Below are 13,280 nucleotides of genomic sequence, written 5' to 3' on the forward strand. Positions count from 1 at the left end.
TCTCTCTCTCTCTCTCTCTCTCTCTCTCTCTCTCTCTCTCTCTCTCTCTCTCTCCAGTTGAATGTACGTACATATATTTTCAAGTATAAAATACAGCGTTTTCTGCCATATAATGAGTAAACCCAATACCATAACTAAAATAATTTGGTTCTTCATTTTGTCGCAATGTAACCTCGTTTGTGCGGCGTCTTCAGTTCCGTCAGTCAGTCAGTCAGTCAATCAATCAGTCAATCTTGACAATCATTAGCACGATACTGACAATCCTGAAAAAAATATTGTAGCCAAGTTGTGACGGATTGGCGAATCAAAACAATAATTTAATGCCCACCAGTCACATGAATATTTTGTGAATCATAACTGTCTTCATATACTGTGGTGAGGAGGCTAGAAAACACTCCTTTACGTGGGAGTTTTCAAATACTGTGGTGGTGGCGGTGGTAGTTGTGGTGATGAGGCGAGATAACACTGCTTCACGACTCTTGTTTCATGTGGGAGTCGTTCACTCGTAGCAAGCTTCATAGAGTTCAGCAAAAGACTTAAGTTTCCTTAATGTGCCTTTGAATCCTAGGATCACTTCCCGAAACTCAACACTGTATGTTGCAGATGAAGCTGGAATGGAGGCGTGGTTGTACTGACTGAGGTGGAACTAAGAAAGTGCTATACGGATTTAATACCTAATATAATAGTACAAGTGATGACAGAAGCCACCATACTTCATTCCTTACAGTTATAGTATATAATGATATTTTTTTATGCATGACAATGTTGGTTATAATGTGCGAGTTTCAACACAACCGTGGCTTACCTCCGTGCTTCTACTCTGCATCCAGAGAGCACCGCCACCTGCTGCAGGGGTGACTAATGTTTTTCTCTAAGCAAGCGCCGATCAGGTCTACCGGAAAAATTTTTTCCGGACCCAGGCAACATATACCTTCCTTCCCTTCAAACTATGCACGGCCATCAAATTCTAGAATAAAGATTTCTTTCTGCAGGTACCATAATGATCCTTACATCGAACAACAATGGAACAAGTGAAGCGGCAAAGTCAGCAGGTCCAAACGTTTATATATAATACATAATATATATACAGATACAAATCGCCTCTATCAGTTATTTTGCCTAATCTCAATCTCAATCTAAATCATTCATCCCTTTCTCTGGTAAACTCTGGAACTCCCTACCTGCTTCTGTATTTCCACTTTCCTATGATTTAAATTCCTTCAAGAGGGAGGTTTCAAGACACTTATCCATCAATTTTTGACTACTGCTTTCACCCTTTTATGGGACTGGCATTTCAGTGGGCATTTTTTTTATTGGATTTTTGTTGCCCTTGGCCAGTGTCCCTCATATATATATATATATATATATATATATATATATATATATATATATATATATATATATATATATATATATATATATATATATATATATATATATATATAATCTTCCCTTGCAGCATTACTATACATATTTTTTTAACCTCACTGTTCAACAGGTAAGGATTCTCGATCGCTGAGTCAAACCTTCTCTATGATGAATCTGTCCTGACAGAAGCCACTTGTGTGTGTGTGTGTGTGTGTGTGTGTGTGTGTGTAGAAATTCAGGGTATTCATTCCCCAAAGAATAGAATATCCATGAGTAAAGGAGATGGAGCATATATAATGGTGCAAGAAATGCAATACTTTATAGTTAAGAAACTTGTCCCATCAAAATAGATGATATATAGGAGGCTGAAATGTACTGAAAGGAGTGTAATGAGGTTGATGTTTAATATCTCTGTGACTGTTAAAGGAGTGAAGAATAAGGAAGAAAACTTGGGAATAAAAACTTCCCAGAAGCAAAGAGGAAAGGAATACTGAGAAGACAGGATAAGATCCCAAGGGACAAGATACAGTGTTGGCAAGAAAATCATCAAACATGAGTGTCAAATATTATTGAGAAGAATAAATGCAATAAGGCTATTTGTACTCCATACTAAAATATCATAGCTGAAGGCTAACATCATACCCTGGGCACCTCAGTGGGTCATGGGTAAGGCAACCAATGCTTTCTTTATTGAAGCTAAGTGAAAGTTCACATCACTCTCGACTCCCAGATCCCTTTCCTCAAGATACTAGCATCCTATTTTCTAGCACTATAATTTAATGAGAAAGTTCCTATTTTCTCATGGAGGGGTAAATTTTCTACCAAAATAACTGCTAGGTCTACTGTTTATGATAAGAGCACCATAATCATGGCCAGTTCCCATTTACATAATGTTCCTAAATCCAAGAGAACACAAGACTGATGATCTTACCCAAAGGCTGGATGAGATTTTTAAACCTTTAACATAACAAAATCATTACAGCACCTCAAAGTATCTTTCTATTGTAGGTCTATCATACACCAGTTTTATGCAAATTACATGACACAGCATAATCATGTTGTTATATTTAATCTTGGTCTTTGGATTCCATATTCAATCCTCATTTCCTTCATATTTCCAAATTGCTGATAATCACAACCATTTGCCTCACATCCATCAGCCCTCAAGGCAACTCATTTCTAATGTCTCCTTATGTGCCTCAAGTACCTTCATAAAATGCAAGTGATTTCAGTATAGTCACAATTACAGATAAAACCTCACTTTCTTTAATGTTTGTTCTCTTACTGTACTAGTCAACCTACACATTCCACTCTAATGATGCAACCCTAACTGCTGAGACAATGGAAAAATTTTGACTTCATGAGCCAAGTGAGAGACATTATTGTGGAAAAGAGGTCTAACAACTGATGAAAACTGATAGCAAAGTTTAACATTACTATTATGTATATTCTTATATTACAAAAAGGGTGCATAAGTAATACAAAAAAATCTATGAAACACAAGTTTATGTCAGCACCAGAAGCCTGATACAATGTACTATCACAGCCAACAAGACACGTATGTGTGCCAATTCATAGGACAATGTTTCTACCCTGAAGATGTGACTAAACTTCTCTCACCACCCAGTTAACTGGATGGGTTCCTGTGGCTAGCATGGCACATGGCCTTCAACACACTGTCACATGGACAGTACTGACTTCTGACAAATCTTTGGATAGACTCTTTCTTGAGCTACCTGTGCAAGCCACTTGTCTACACACACTCACACACGCTCACTGCTCATCAGACCACCACTCCAAGCACTCAACAACAGTATTTTCTACACAGACCAAGACTGCTGCTTTGCTTCTAGAAGGAATTTCTCTAAGAGTTGCTTCAAAACAAATAAATACTGAATCATCCACAAGGCATCTTTCTTCACTTCCTCCTTAATCACTGGACTCAAAACTTTAGAACACTAAAGTCTTTACAGCTTTCATGAAAATCATCTTCTTGTTTGACACATTCAAAATCTCATTCTTAAGTTGATATTATAGAGGGAATGTTTTCTTCATTAAAATAGCTTCCCTTTGACAGTTTCTCTCAACCACAATCACAATAACCAGGATTCAGACAACACCTGCAATGATGATTCTGCCAAAACTATCTGGTATTGGTGTTGGTCTTGGCTGTTGAATCCCTTTTGTTGTTGTTGATTAGTGTTTGACTCAGCACTCCCCTACATCAGCTAAGATGAGGGAAGAAAAACAATACATTACTCCTATACAATGCAGAGGAGATTCTATTACTAAAACTATGCACAGCACCAATAAGGACCCATTCAAGACCATTTACTACATAACTTTTCTGCAGAAGGACCATGATTTTGACAGTAAAAAAAAGGACAAAAATACAAGACAAGAGGAGGGGGAACACATAAAAAGATTTTATGTGGTGAGAGCATAGATAGTGCAGTCAGGATATGGAGACAGGGAGTAAAGTTCTCATAGTAAACAACAGAGCTGGTTGTTTCAAAATAAGTACACCAAAAAGAAGCAGTATAAAGAATTTGTCATAATGTGTGAATGTGGATCATGTACACCTATACACACCTCAATCAGCGGCATGCTCTCAACTCTGTGGCACTCAGCACTAAAAACTTTTGTTCACAGCCATGTTTTTTTATTGTTAATTATAATATGCATAGTTTTGGGTTTATGTCCATCACACAACAACAGAATGACATCTCACTCTAAGGCCCTGCAAACACAGACAATTTTCAACCAATTTATTATCCTGCATACACTTAGCATTCTTCACCGCATGGCAGAGCAAACACACAGCAGCATGTGGCCACCTCCTTATACTGCCAGTGACTTTGCTACAGCACAGCAGAAACACGCAGCTGAAAATGCTCATGTATGCAAGGTCCAAGTGTGTTCATATCCCTCATCTCTGTGTTCATCATTATTGAGCCCCTTGTTTCATAATGCATGCTTTATGATGACTATAAATACATGTAAGGAAAGAAATTGAGATAGCTTGCATTCTTATCTTATGGGAGGCAAGCATGACAGCAAGGGAATTTAGGAAGCAGAGCAGAACAGGAGTGCAAGAAAGGGGAAAGGAATCCACCGCCAACTATTGTTTACACTTCAAAATCATGTTCTGGACATTCACAAGTGCCATTAAACAAAGATCAAACAAAACAACAATGTTAAACAGTGTTCTTTTAATCCTTCTTTGTGCTCTCTACAGCTTTTCTTTAGTTAATGTATTTGAACAGAAAGACAAGGTGAAAGGTAAAGTATTGGCGCATTAGGATCTAGAGTAGTACCCGTATAGTGAAAGGAAATGAGGCTAAATTTCCTCCATAGCACAGAATTAAAAATCAATACATCCTTTCCTAACCAAAATTCGAAAAATGTTAGCTAATATACCAACTCAACATATGCAAGATGAATTACCCTTCTTTTAACCAACAGCTATACAAACCATTTAGTCTCACCCTTGGTACAGATAACAATGAATAGTACATACCTTACACATGAAATGGCTTGGCATCCGCAGCTTCCATATGGCTGAAAGGAAAGGCAAATTTTAAGATCATCCCAGTGAGATGCACACTATTATACTCTAAGAGATTATGAAACTCATCATAAACAGAGGAACACAGCAGGTAAAAAGAGCTGAAATTATAATATATTTGAGGGATAAATGTACAGTATAAGAAGATGTATGCTGTGTATCTGTAAAAATAAAGCATGACAAGTTGTTAATTTGCCAGTCTATCAACAAAAATTTTAAGAAATTTCACACCTTTCAATACAACTAAGTTAACGTAACATGCTTCATTACTGCAATACACACAGGTAATGCAAGACAAAACTTAACAGGCAAAATCAAATATGCACTGCTATCAATTAGACTAGTAGAAGTTAAGATGTACAGGAAAGGTTGTGAATGTCAATGTATGTATTTATATGCCTTGCCTCAGGTATATTTTTACGAATGGGATGTTGCATACTTAACCCCCTCCTCACTTCATCCCTCTCTTAGATATATACCTAACTGAAGCACTCTACATCTCTCATTTGTTCTGGGGCGTAAGCTTGTAATCATTATGACATCCCCTCTCACTTTTATCATCTATCATTTGGTTCTTAAGAAGAACACTAGTTAACTCAGACAGACAAGGGAGAGACAAGATGCCCATCTCATAAACATTGAGGTATCCTACTCCTCTTACCTGAGTGTTCATGGTGGGAAAGAGTTTGTTCCCTGGTCCACTGCTTCACGTCAATGCTTCTTCCTGCTCAAACCACAGCCGGTGCTTCGGGTCATTGATGAAGCGCTTGATGGTGTGACACGTGAGGCAGGTCACCACCAGATGCTTCTGGCGCCGGGACCGGTGTCTCACTCGGGCATTGAGGCCGTACACCAAGGCTGTGCCACAGCCTTTGCACAGGCAGCGCTTCAGAGACGGGGCAAGGCGCAGCACACAGCGGCGCCCCACAGCACTGGCCAGGCTGCCCACTTGAGCTGCCAGTGCCCGCTGACCTGTGACTCCACCAGATGAGTCGGCTGTGAGGCCCATGGCTTGGGACGCCTGGACCAGGAAATTGATGCGCTCCTGGTTCTCTCCAACCAGCTTTTTCTTCAGCTTCTTGATCTGCTGTTCTTGCTGCCGCTGCTGCTGGTCTTTGTCTGAGGGTTGGAGCCTCTGGGGTTGCTTCTGGTTCTGAGTGAATTGTTTCATTTGGTGTTGCTCTGAGGATGAGAGTGACTGATCGGCCTGGCCTGCAATGGAGATCTGCTGCTCTTGGTTATCATGTGCTGCCAGCTCTTGGCTTTGATGTGCAATTTTTCTGTGGTCTTCTTGCTTTTGTATTTCTTGACTTTGCTGTGTTGGCATCACTTCATTTTTCTGTGCTGGCAAATCCTGCACAAGTTGTGTTTGTTTCAGATCTGTTTCCTCTTGCTCTAAGTATGAAGGATGCTGATGCTGTCCCTCTACTGTGCTGGGTTTTGCATCAGTTTCATCTGTGTAGGGGGTGGAGAGACTCCCTTCTGGCTGGTCATTCTGTTGCTGCTCCCTGGACACATCTCTCTGGGGATGATCCATGGTGAGCCTCAGCCAGGTGGATGGTGCTGACTCAGCTCAATTGACACTTCACTGGTCCTGCAATGGTTGATGTTCATTAGTTTTGTGGCACTTCAGAAATATATCTCATGAAAGCAAAATCTACTTTTCTATCAAAACAAAAATAACACATCATTGGATATCACATCATTTAGAATTATTAAAGAAAGCAAAAAAGTTTGACAAGATATGAGCTTACCATTCTAACAGTCAATTATATCTTTACTTTGTGATGAAAAAAAAAGTTATTCATCACTGTCAAGATGACAAAATTCCATGTTTACAGTGACTGCTCTGTCAGCTGAGAAATACTCAAACAACAATGTTTTCAGACAGAAAAGTACTTTGAACAGAAAGAATGATGGAACGTAGCATCATGCCTAGCATTTGCAATCTATAGCAGCACATATATACACTGTTTATCCACTGTTGCCAGGAAGATCATCTATAGCATCACATATATACACTGGCTATCAAATGTTGCCAGGTAGATCATCAATCAACTGACTAACATATAACTCATGTGCACAGCAGCAGACACCCAAAATTACATCTGTGTAACAGCTTTCTTACTAAAAACAAAAGATGCTGACTCACTGCTCAAGGAGCTCATGGTATTGTGGAGAAAACACTACACATTAAAATTCACACAGATGCCATCAATTTTGTATATTTACAATCTGGCATCCATTAGTCAATATGCCCTACCACCTCCTCTCCATATTCAATCTGAGTGATGACTAGAATACATTGTTGGTCAAAATGATGCCCCTAAAATGTTAAAAAAGGGAACAGTGTGTACCATAATGCTTACCAGATGCAGGGCAGTCCAAACCATGGTATTTACATATCAACATCCAAGTAACCAGAAAATTCAATCAAATGGAATGAACAGCCTCCATGGATGCCAGACAGCTGTGGTTCCTCTGTACCATACAATAATTTTCCTTTTAAGCTGATAGCCAATTTTTGTATAACATGAATTTCTGTAACATTATTTTCACATAACACAACCTAAAAATTCAGGGAACATCTTACACAACCTTTTCAAATTCAAAACACGCATCTGCCTGCCACCACCTCTTGGCAGCTCACCCGTGAGTAAGACTCATGGGTCACCCATTCAAACAGAGTGACTCTTTTTGCTGAATTAAGTGTATCAAGTCATCATTTCAAATAACCTGACTTAAGGACTAAAATGTCACAAATGAGTAAATACTAACAACCAACCTGGTGTGCACTCTTGCCTCAGCCTTATGCATAACGCTATACAAGTTGTTCTTTTTTTTTTTCCTTTGTATGGTCAGTGTTACATTATGCAGCACAGCCACATAGAGCACATATGTAGATCCCTAACTACTATGCTGTAACCCTGGTTCCAGTACCCAGCCACTTCACCTTGGATGAGAAGCTGAACATTATAATAGGCCTGAAGATGGAGAAAAGACAGTGATAAGGAAGGCCATTAAAGTAAATGAGCAACTACATTGCATTTTTTGGAGCCAAAACTTCACCAATAATAAGCTTTGGGTTAGGAATGCAAAAGGAAATAAGGAGCTCCTAAAGTCCTTCTAACACAATGGCCTTGCAAGGGAAAATTATCACATTAAAAGTAAGTTCAACTATACAGGGTGCAATGTGAGTTTTTGCAAGTACTGAAAGAAGTGAAGGAACGTGTAATTCTAACTAGAAAATGTTCTATACACATATGCATTTTAAGGCTTTGCTTACCCATCAGAGGAGTTGAAAACATATGGGACTCACGGGTGTGTTCTGCATATAGCTATGAGGTGACGGACAGACAGCTGCATTGTCACAGCCTCAGAGTTGGCACTTGCTCAAATTACGAATGGTTTAATCTTATTTTTTGCATGCTATGGAATATTACAGTATCATATAACAAGACAAATGATATTGAAAAATATTACACAACAACATTATTGCATGGATTAAAAATACTCCCGTAAAATCCTATGTGGCACCATCACTCTGCAGTTTTCAAGGTCGCTCGGAGTCACTCCTGCCTCCTCCCTTGTTTCGATGATGCCATGTAGCATTTTACAGGAGTACTTTTAATCAGCACAATAATGTTGTTGTATAATGCTTATCGGTAAGTTACATGCTTTTTCATACCATCTGTCTTGTTATAAGATACTGTAATATTCCACAGCTTGCAAAAAACAAGATTAAACCATTTGTAATTTGACCAAGTGGCATCTCCGAGGCTGTGACAATGCAACCATCACCTCATGGCTACATGTAGAGCACACCCATACACCCATGAGTCCCATACATTTTCAACTCCTCTGATGGGTAAACAAAGCCTTAAAATGCATATGTGTATAGAACATTTTCTACTTAGAATTACACGTTCTTTCACCTCTTTCAGTATTTGCAGAAACTCGCATTACACCCTATACACAAATGTGCTTATGAAAGTATGTTTGATGTCTTCCTTTTTATCAACTACATTGATATTCTGTGATTACAAGAGATGACAACACTCACTGACTGCCAACCCAATGTGTGCATTGGAGCCACCCTAAGAGATGCTGGTGCTGATGATGCCTTCACAGGTTCAGTTTATTTCTTCCAAGAATTTTCTTGTGCCTTGTGTTAGACTGGCTCTGGGATGAGTTCTACGATGTGTTATGACCTGGAAGTAGGTCAGAATGATGAAGTACTTGTCCATATTAAATAAAGAATGTAGTTCCTTATGCTACTTTAGTAATTCAGAATCAGTACTGATAGAACAGTGAGAAAAAACATTCATTGGTGACAAATATAAAAAAATAAAAGCAATATCTATGTCATAAAATAAGTCCAACAAAATAGACTTATTTGCTTCAGATATTTTTTTAGAGCTGGGAGGTCAGAGGTCACTGAACAAATCATATTTTCATAACTAAAATTCACTCAAGCTTTAGTGATCACCTCAGTCTGATAACATGTAGAGATTCTACTAGTGTAAGTTTTCTACTAAAGGTCTGACTGCCAGCCATTCCCTCTTGCAGCTCCTTTATCCTACAGTAAGACCAACTTCTCACTATTTCAATAACATTCCTAAAGATGGACTGACACAAAAACTTACATATCTAAACTCAAATAACCTTAACCCCTATAATCACTATCAACAGACATTCACACTAAAAACTTGATAATTACGAAATAAATTGATATTGGCATCATCCCGTGCTCTGCCTTATAAATTATAGTATTTTGCCGATACCTCTTGACAGAATCAAAATTTTGAATTTGACATTGTCAACAACACAATTGAATCCCAAGGAGGATTCAATTGTGTTGTTCAATTAAGTTTCAATAAGCTCTGAGAGTACTAGATGAGTATAGAGAGGATAAATTCAAGTTCATTTAGATTGTTCTTGCAAGTCAAAGAAACTGCACAGACTGGCTTCAATATATCAACATACTCTGCATACAGAGTGTAGAGCACAGAACCCATGACCAGCCAGGCCAGAGAGGCAAACTGTGAATGACTGAGACACATAGGGATGCCAAAAGAGAGATCCCAACAAGACAAAAGGGGACAAGAAGTGCCTTAAATCAATAAAATAAATAAATGATAAATAAAAAAGTAATAATAATAATAATCGTAATCACAATAACAATATAAGAAAATTAGCTTACAGTATATATATATATATATATATATATATATATATATATATATATATATATATATATATATATATATATATATACTATAATAAGTTCAGATTACAATATCTTATGGCAAATTAGAGCTGAAAATTGCTCACTTCACATAGTTTAATTGATAAAGTCTCCACTGCACATGCAGCATGTGTTCTATGTAGAATAGCAAAGAAATCTAATCATTCAAGTGACCAGTTTTCCCTGTGCAGCAATCATAGTTCATCTCTGGCAGGGACACAGAATTGTTGTACTGCTGTCACTGTTTTGTGTTCTGCTGAAGGTGAATCATGTAAGAGCTGCTTGTGTGAATACTTGTGGAGGACAAGCCACAAAGTTACAATATAATAAATCTAAAGGATGAATATCATGACATAATGATTAATCAAACTGCTATATTTCCTTAAGCTGAAAGTCTGGTGTAGCAGCCAGTGTTTCAACTTGTGGCTCACCTCTTGTTTGTGGGACTGTAATTATTGGGTTTGCTGTTACCTATCTTGCATGTAGTGAAATAGTGGTTTCCTTGTTGTTCTGTGCAGCGAAAACACCACAATGACACTATTTTTTCTTCTTTCTCCACGATGTTGACTGCAGAAGTACTACGCAAGACTCACGCCTTCCTGAATCTTGATCTTGATCTAATATAGCCCTAGGTTTGCCTTTACATATCTCTCTCTCTAAAGTACTCCATTCTTTGTCTCCCCTCAAAGTTTTTATCGCTGCATAACTTGGTGTATTCAGTGCCATTCTTGCTACTCTATTCTTTACTACTTTTAACTGTTCTAGTTAATTTTCATTCTATGCAATCACATCCATACCATACATGATGCTCGGAACAACCACTCTTTTCCAAACTTCTCGCAGCACATGAAGCTTGCCTATCTATTGTGTACCTCTCTATTAACATCCCCCTACCCTATTCGTCCCCACCTCTGCTACCTCCAGTATCACCACTGCTCGTACTCCTACACCTCAGTACCCCCTTCCTGACCCCAGTGTCCCCCCCACACTTGTATCTAGAAGCTCCATGTATCACAACGCACGTTATAACATCCCTGACACCTTCTAGCATCGCAGCCCTTCCCCAAAACATCACAGTATCTTTCATCATACCTCAAGCACCCTGCCTCTACCTTGACACCCCCAATAATTATTGCCAACATGCCTATAACACCCTCAAAACGCCAAAGCAACCCCAATCACACCAACATATACAAAACCACCCCCAAAACACAGTAAAAACACCCCAAATAATTTCAGAACACACAAAAATACCTTAAAACACTCCAAAATAAAATTAACACCAGCAAAACGCAAGCAAAAAGTCTCAAAACACACTCAAATATTCCCCAAACACACATAAAATATTCCTAAATACACCAAAAAGCAGCTAGAATACACTTCCAAACCCAATAGCATCTAAAAAAAACCCCTGAAAATACACCAAAATACACTTAAAGCACCCCAAATCATATCAAAAACACATCCAAAACATACTTAAAACATCTTAAACACACCCAAACACAACTAAAACAACCAAACACATAATATTAATAATGATAATAATAAAAATACAGTACTCTCAGCTAAGGCAATTATTACAAAGAAAGACAGAGCAGGAAGGAGAACTAGCTAAATATTGTCTTCTTGGCATTTTCCTGTTTTGCCGACTCTTCCTCCATTTCTTCTTTCTTCTCCCTCCTCCTCCTCTATTTCTCCTATTTTTCTTACTCCTACTACTCCTATCTACACGCCTGAGTTTAGGAACAGATTAAAACACCTGAAAAATAATGGAATTTACCCTAATAATGACGAACAGAGACTGGAGCAGGGAGAGTCCCGTGTTCCTGATGACGTCACAGCTCACAACTGTTTTACGTAGGTAACGTATTTCATTTTGAAATTGACCACTCGCAAAAATGGAGCTAGGCCGGAATGCCTTATATATTCTGAAAGGCCATGTACTTTAACTAATACCGGGCATATACAAATATTTCAAGCCTCAGTAATAATAAAGATTATAAAAAAAATAAATAATTGAAAAATTATTGGAATATAAACACAATAAAAAAAAAAAACATTCTAAACTCCACAAACCTGATTTATCAAGAATGTAAAACACTTAAAAAAAATCTGAGCTATTCTTAAAAATAATCAAAAGTTAGCTGGTAGCTGAAACAAAGAAAAAATAATAATACAGAACCTCACTTTTTCAACTTTTAAACATTCCTATAAATCTCTCTTAAAGTCTACATATTTAACTGAACAGGAACAAAATATACTTAAAACAACATAAGCAATTCTTGGAAGCAATAAAATCTTAACTAAACAATCAAATAAAAAAAAAAAAGTGTATGATATTTAAAAAATCGCCGAAAAAAACAACGTTTATTTAGACACAAACCTATAATCAACCTATTTCCTCTAACACACATATGGGAAACACTTAAAAGATCATTAGATATTAAAAAAAGAAATGAAAAAGTTACTTAAGACATATATAGAAGTTAAGAAAATAAATAAAAAAAAAATATTGGAATCTGGCCAGACTCTGACAAACTATCACGGCGGCTCGGGGACCTCAGCTGAAAACAAAGATGGCCGCTATTCCTTCTCACTTATTATTTGGGATTATTTTGGAGTTATCTATTTATTTCTCGACTGATTTTGGCCGTGTGTTGTTGTTGTTGTTGTTGTTGGTGGTGGTGGTGGTGGTGGTGGTGGTGTGTGTGTGTGTGTGTGTGTGTGTGTGTGTGTGTGTGTGTGTGTGTGTGTGTGTGCCACTACTTCAAGATAAATCACTTTACCCGCCTCTTATCCTACCCCTCCTGCTCTTTCCTGCCACCTCCCTATCCTTGTCATCCCACTCAAGTAGACATGTGGCTCTATTTTGACATGGTTGGCTTACGGTAAGTGAGAGATAAACAGAAATGCCTCTACCTCAGCTGGTTGTTTACATATTGACGACCCTTTAATATTTCGCTAAATTTCCAGCTGTTTCCAAAGTCAGACGTAAAGAAACCTAAAAATAAATAAATAACCTCAAAAAATACCCAAATAACGAATAATAAAGTTTAAATAACAATTTAAAGACACTACAGCCCGCGGGAAGATGAG

General features: G+C 37.9%; 1 protein-coding gene across 3 annotated transcripts; it reads right to left on the reverse strand.

The window, feature by feature from the left end:
- Positions 1-2,857: 2,857 nt before the first annotated feature.
- LOC135100585 (putative mediator of RNA polymerase II transcription subunit 26) lies at positions 2,858-10,813 on the reverse strand. Of its 3 annotated transcripts, XM_064003622.1 has the most exons (6): positions 10,616-10,802; positions 9,000-9,147; positions 7,722-7,920; positions 5,598-6,530; positions 4,889-4,929; positions 2,858-3,596 (listed from the first exon to the last, which is right to left on the reverse strand). In XM_064003622.1, the coding sequence occupies exon 4, from the start codon at positions 6,471-6,473 to the stop codon at positions 5,643-5,645; it is 831 nt and encodes a 276-aa protein (XP_063859692.1). In that variant the 5' UTR covers positions 6,474-6,530; positions 7,722-7,920; positions 9,000-9,147; positions 10,616-10,802; the 3' UTR covers positions 2,858-3,596; positions 4,889-4,929; positions 5,598-5,642. The 3 variants fall into 3 exon arrangements, with proteins under 3 accessions (XP_063859692.1, XP_063859691.1, XP_063859690.1); XM_064003621.1 differs by lacking the exon at positions 7,722-7,920 and having other exon boundaries at positions 10,656-10,813; XM_064003620.1 differs by lacking the exon at positions 7,722-7,920 and having other exon boundaries at positions 10,616-10,801.
- Positions 10,814-13,280: the final 2,467 nt, after the last annotated feature.

Source organism: Scylla paramamosain, chromosome 5, assembly GCF_035594125.1.
Source record: "Scylla paramamosain isolate STU-SP2022 chromosome 5, ASM3559412v1, whole genome shotgun sequence".
In the NCBI taxonomy this organism is placed as follows: domain Eukaryota; kingdom Metazoa; phylum Arthropoda; class Malacostraca; order Decapoda; family Portunidae; genus Scylla; species Scylla paramamosain.

Bases quoted from the DNA above. Each gene is read 5' to 3' on its own strand.
- LOC135100585 (XM_064003621.1), bottom strand. From the start codon at position 6,473: ATGGATCATCCCCAGAGAGATGTGTCCAGGGAGCAGCAACAGAATGAC.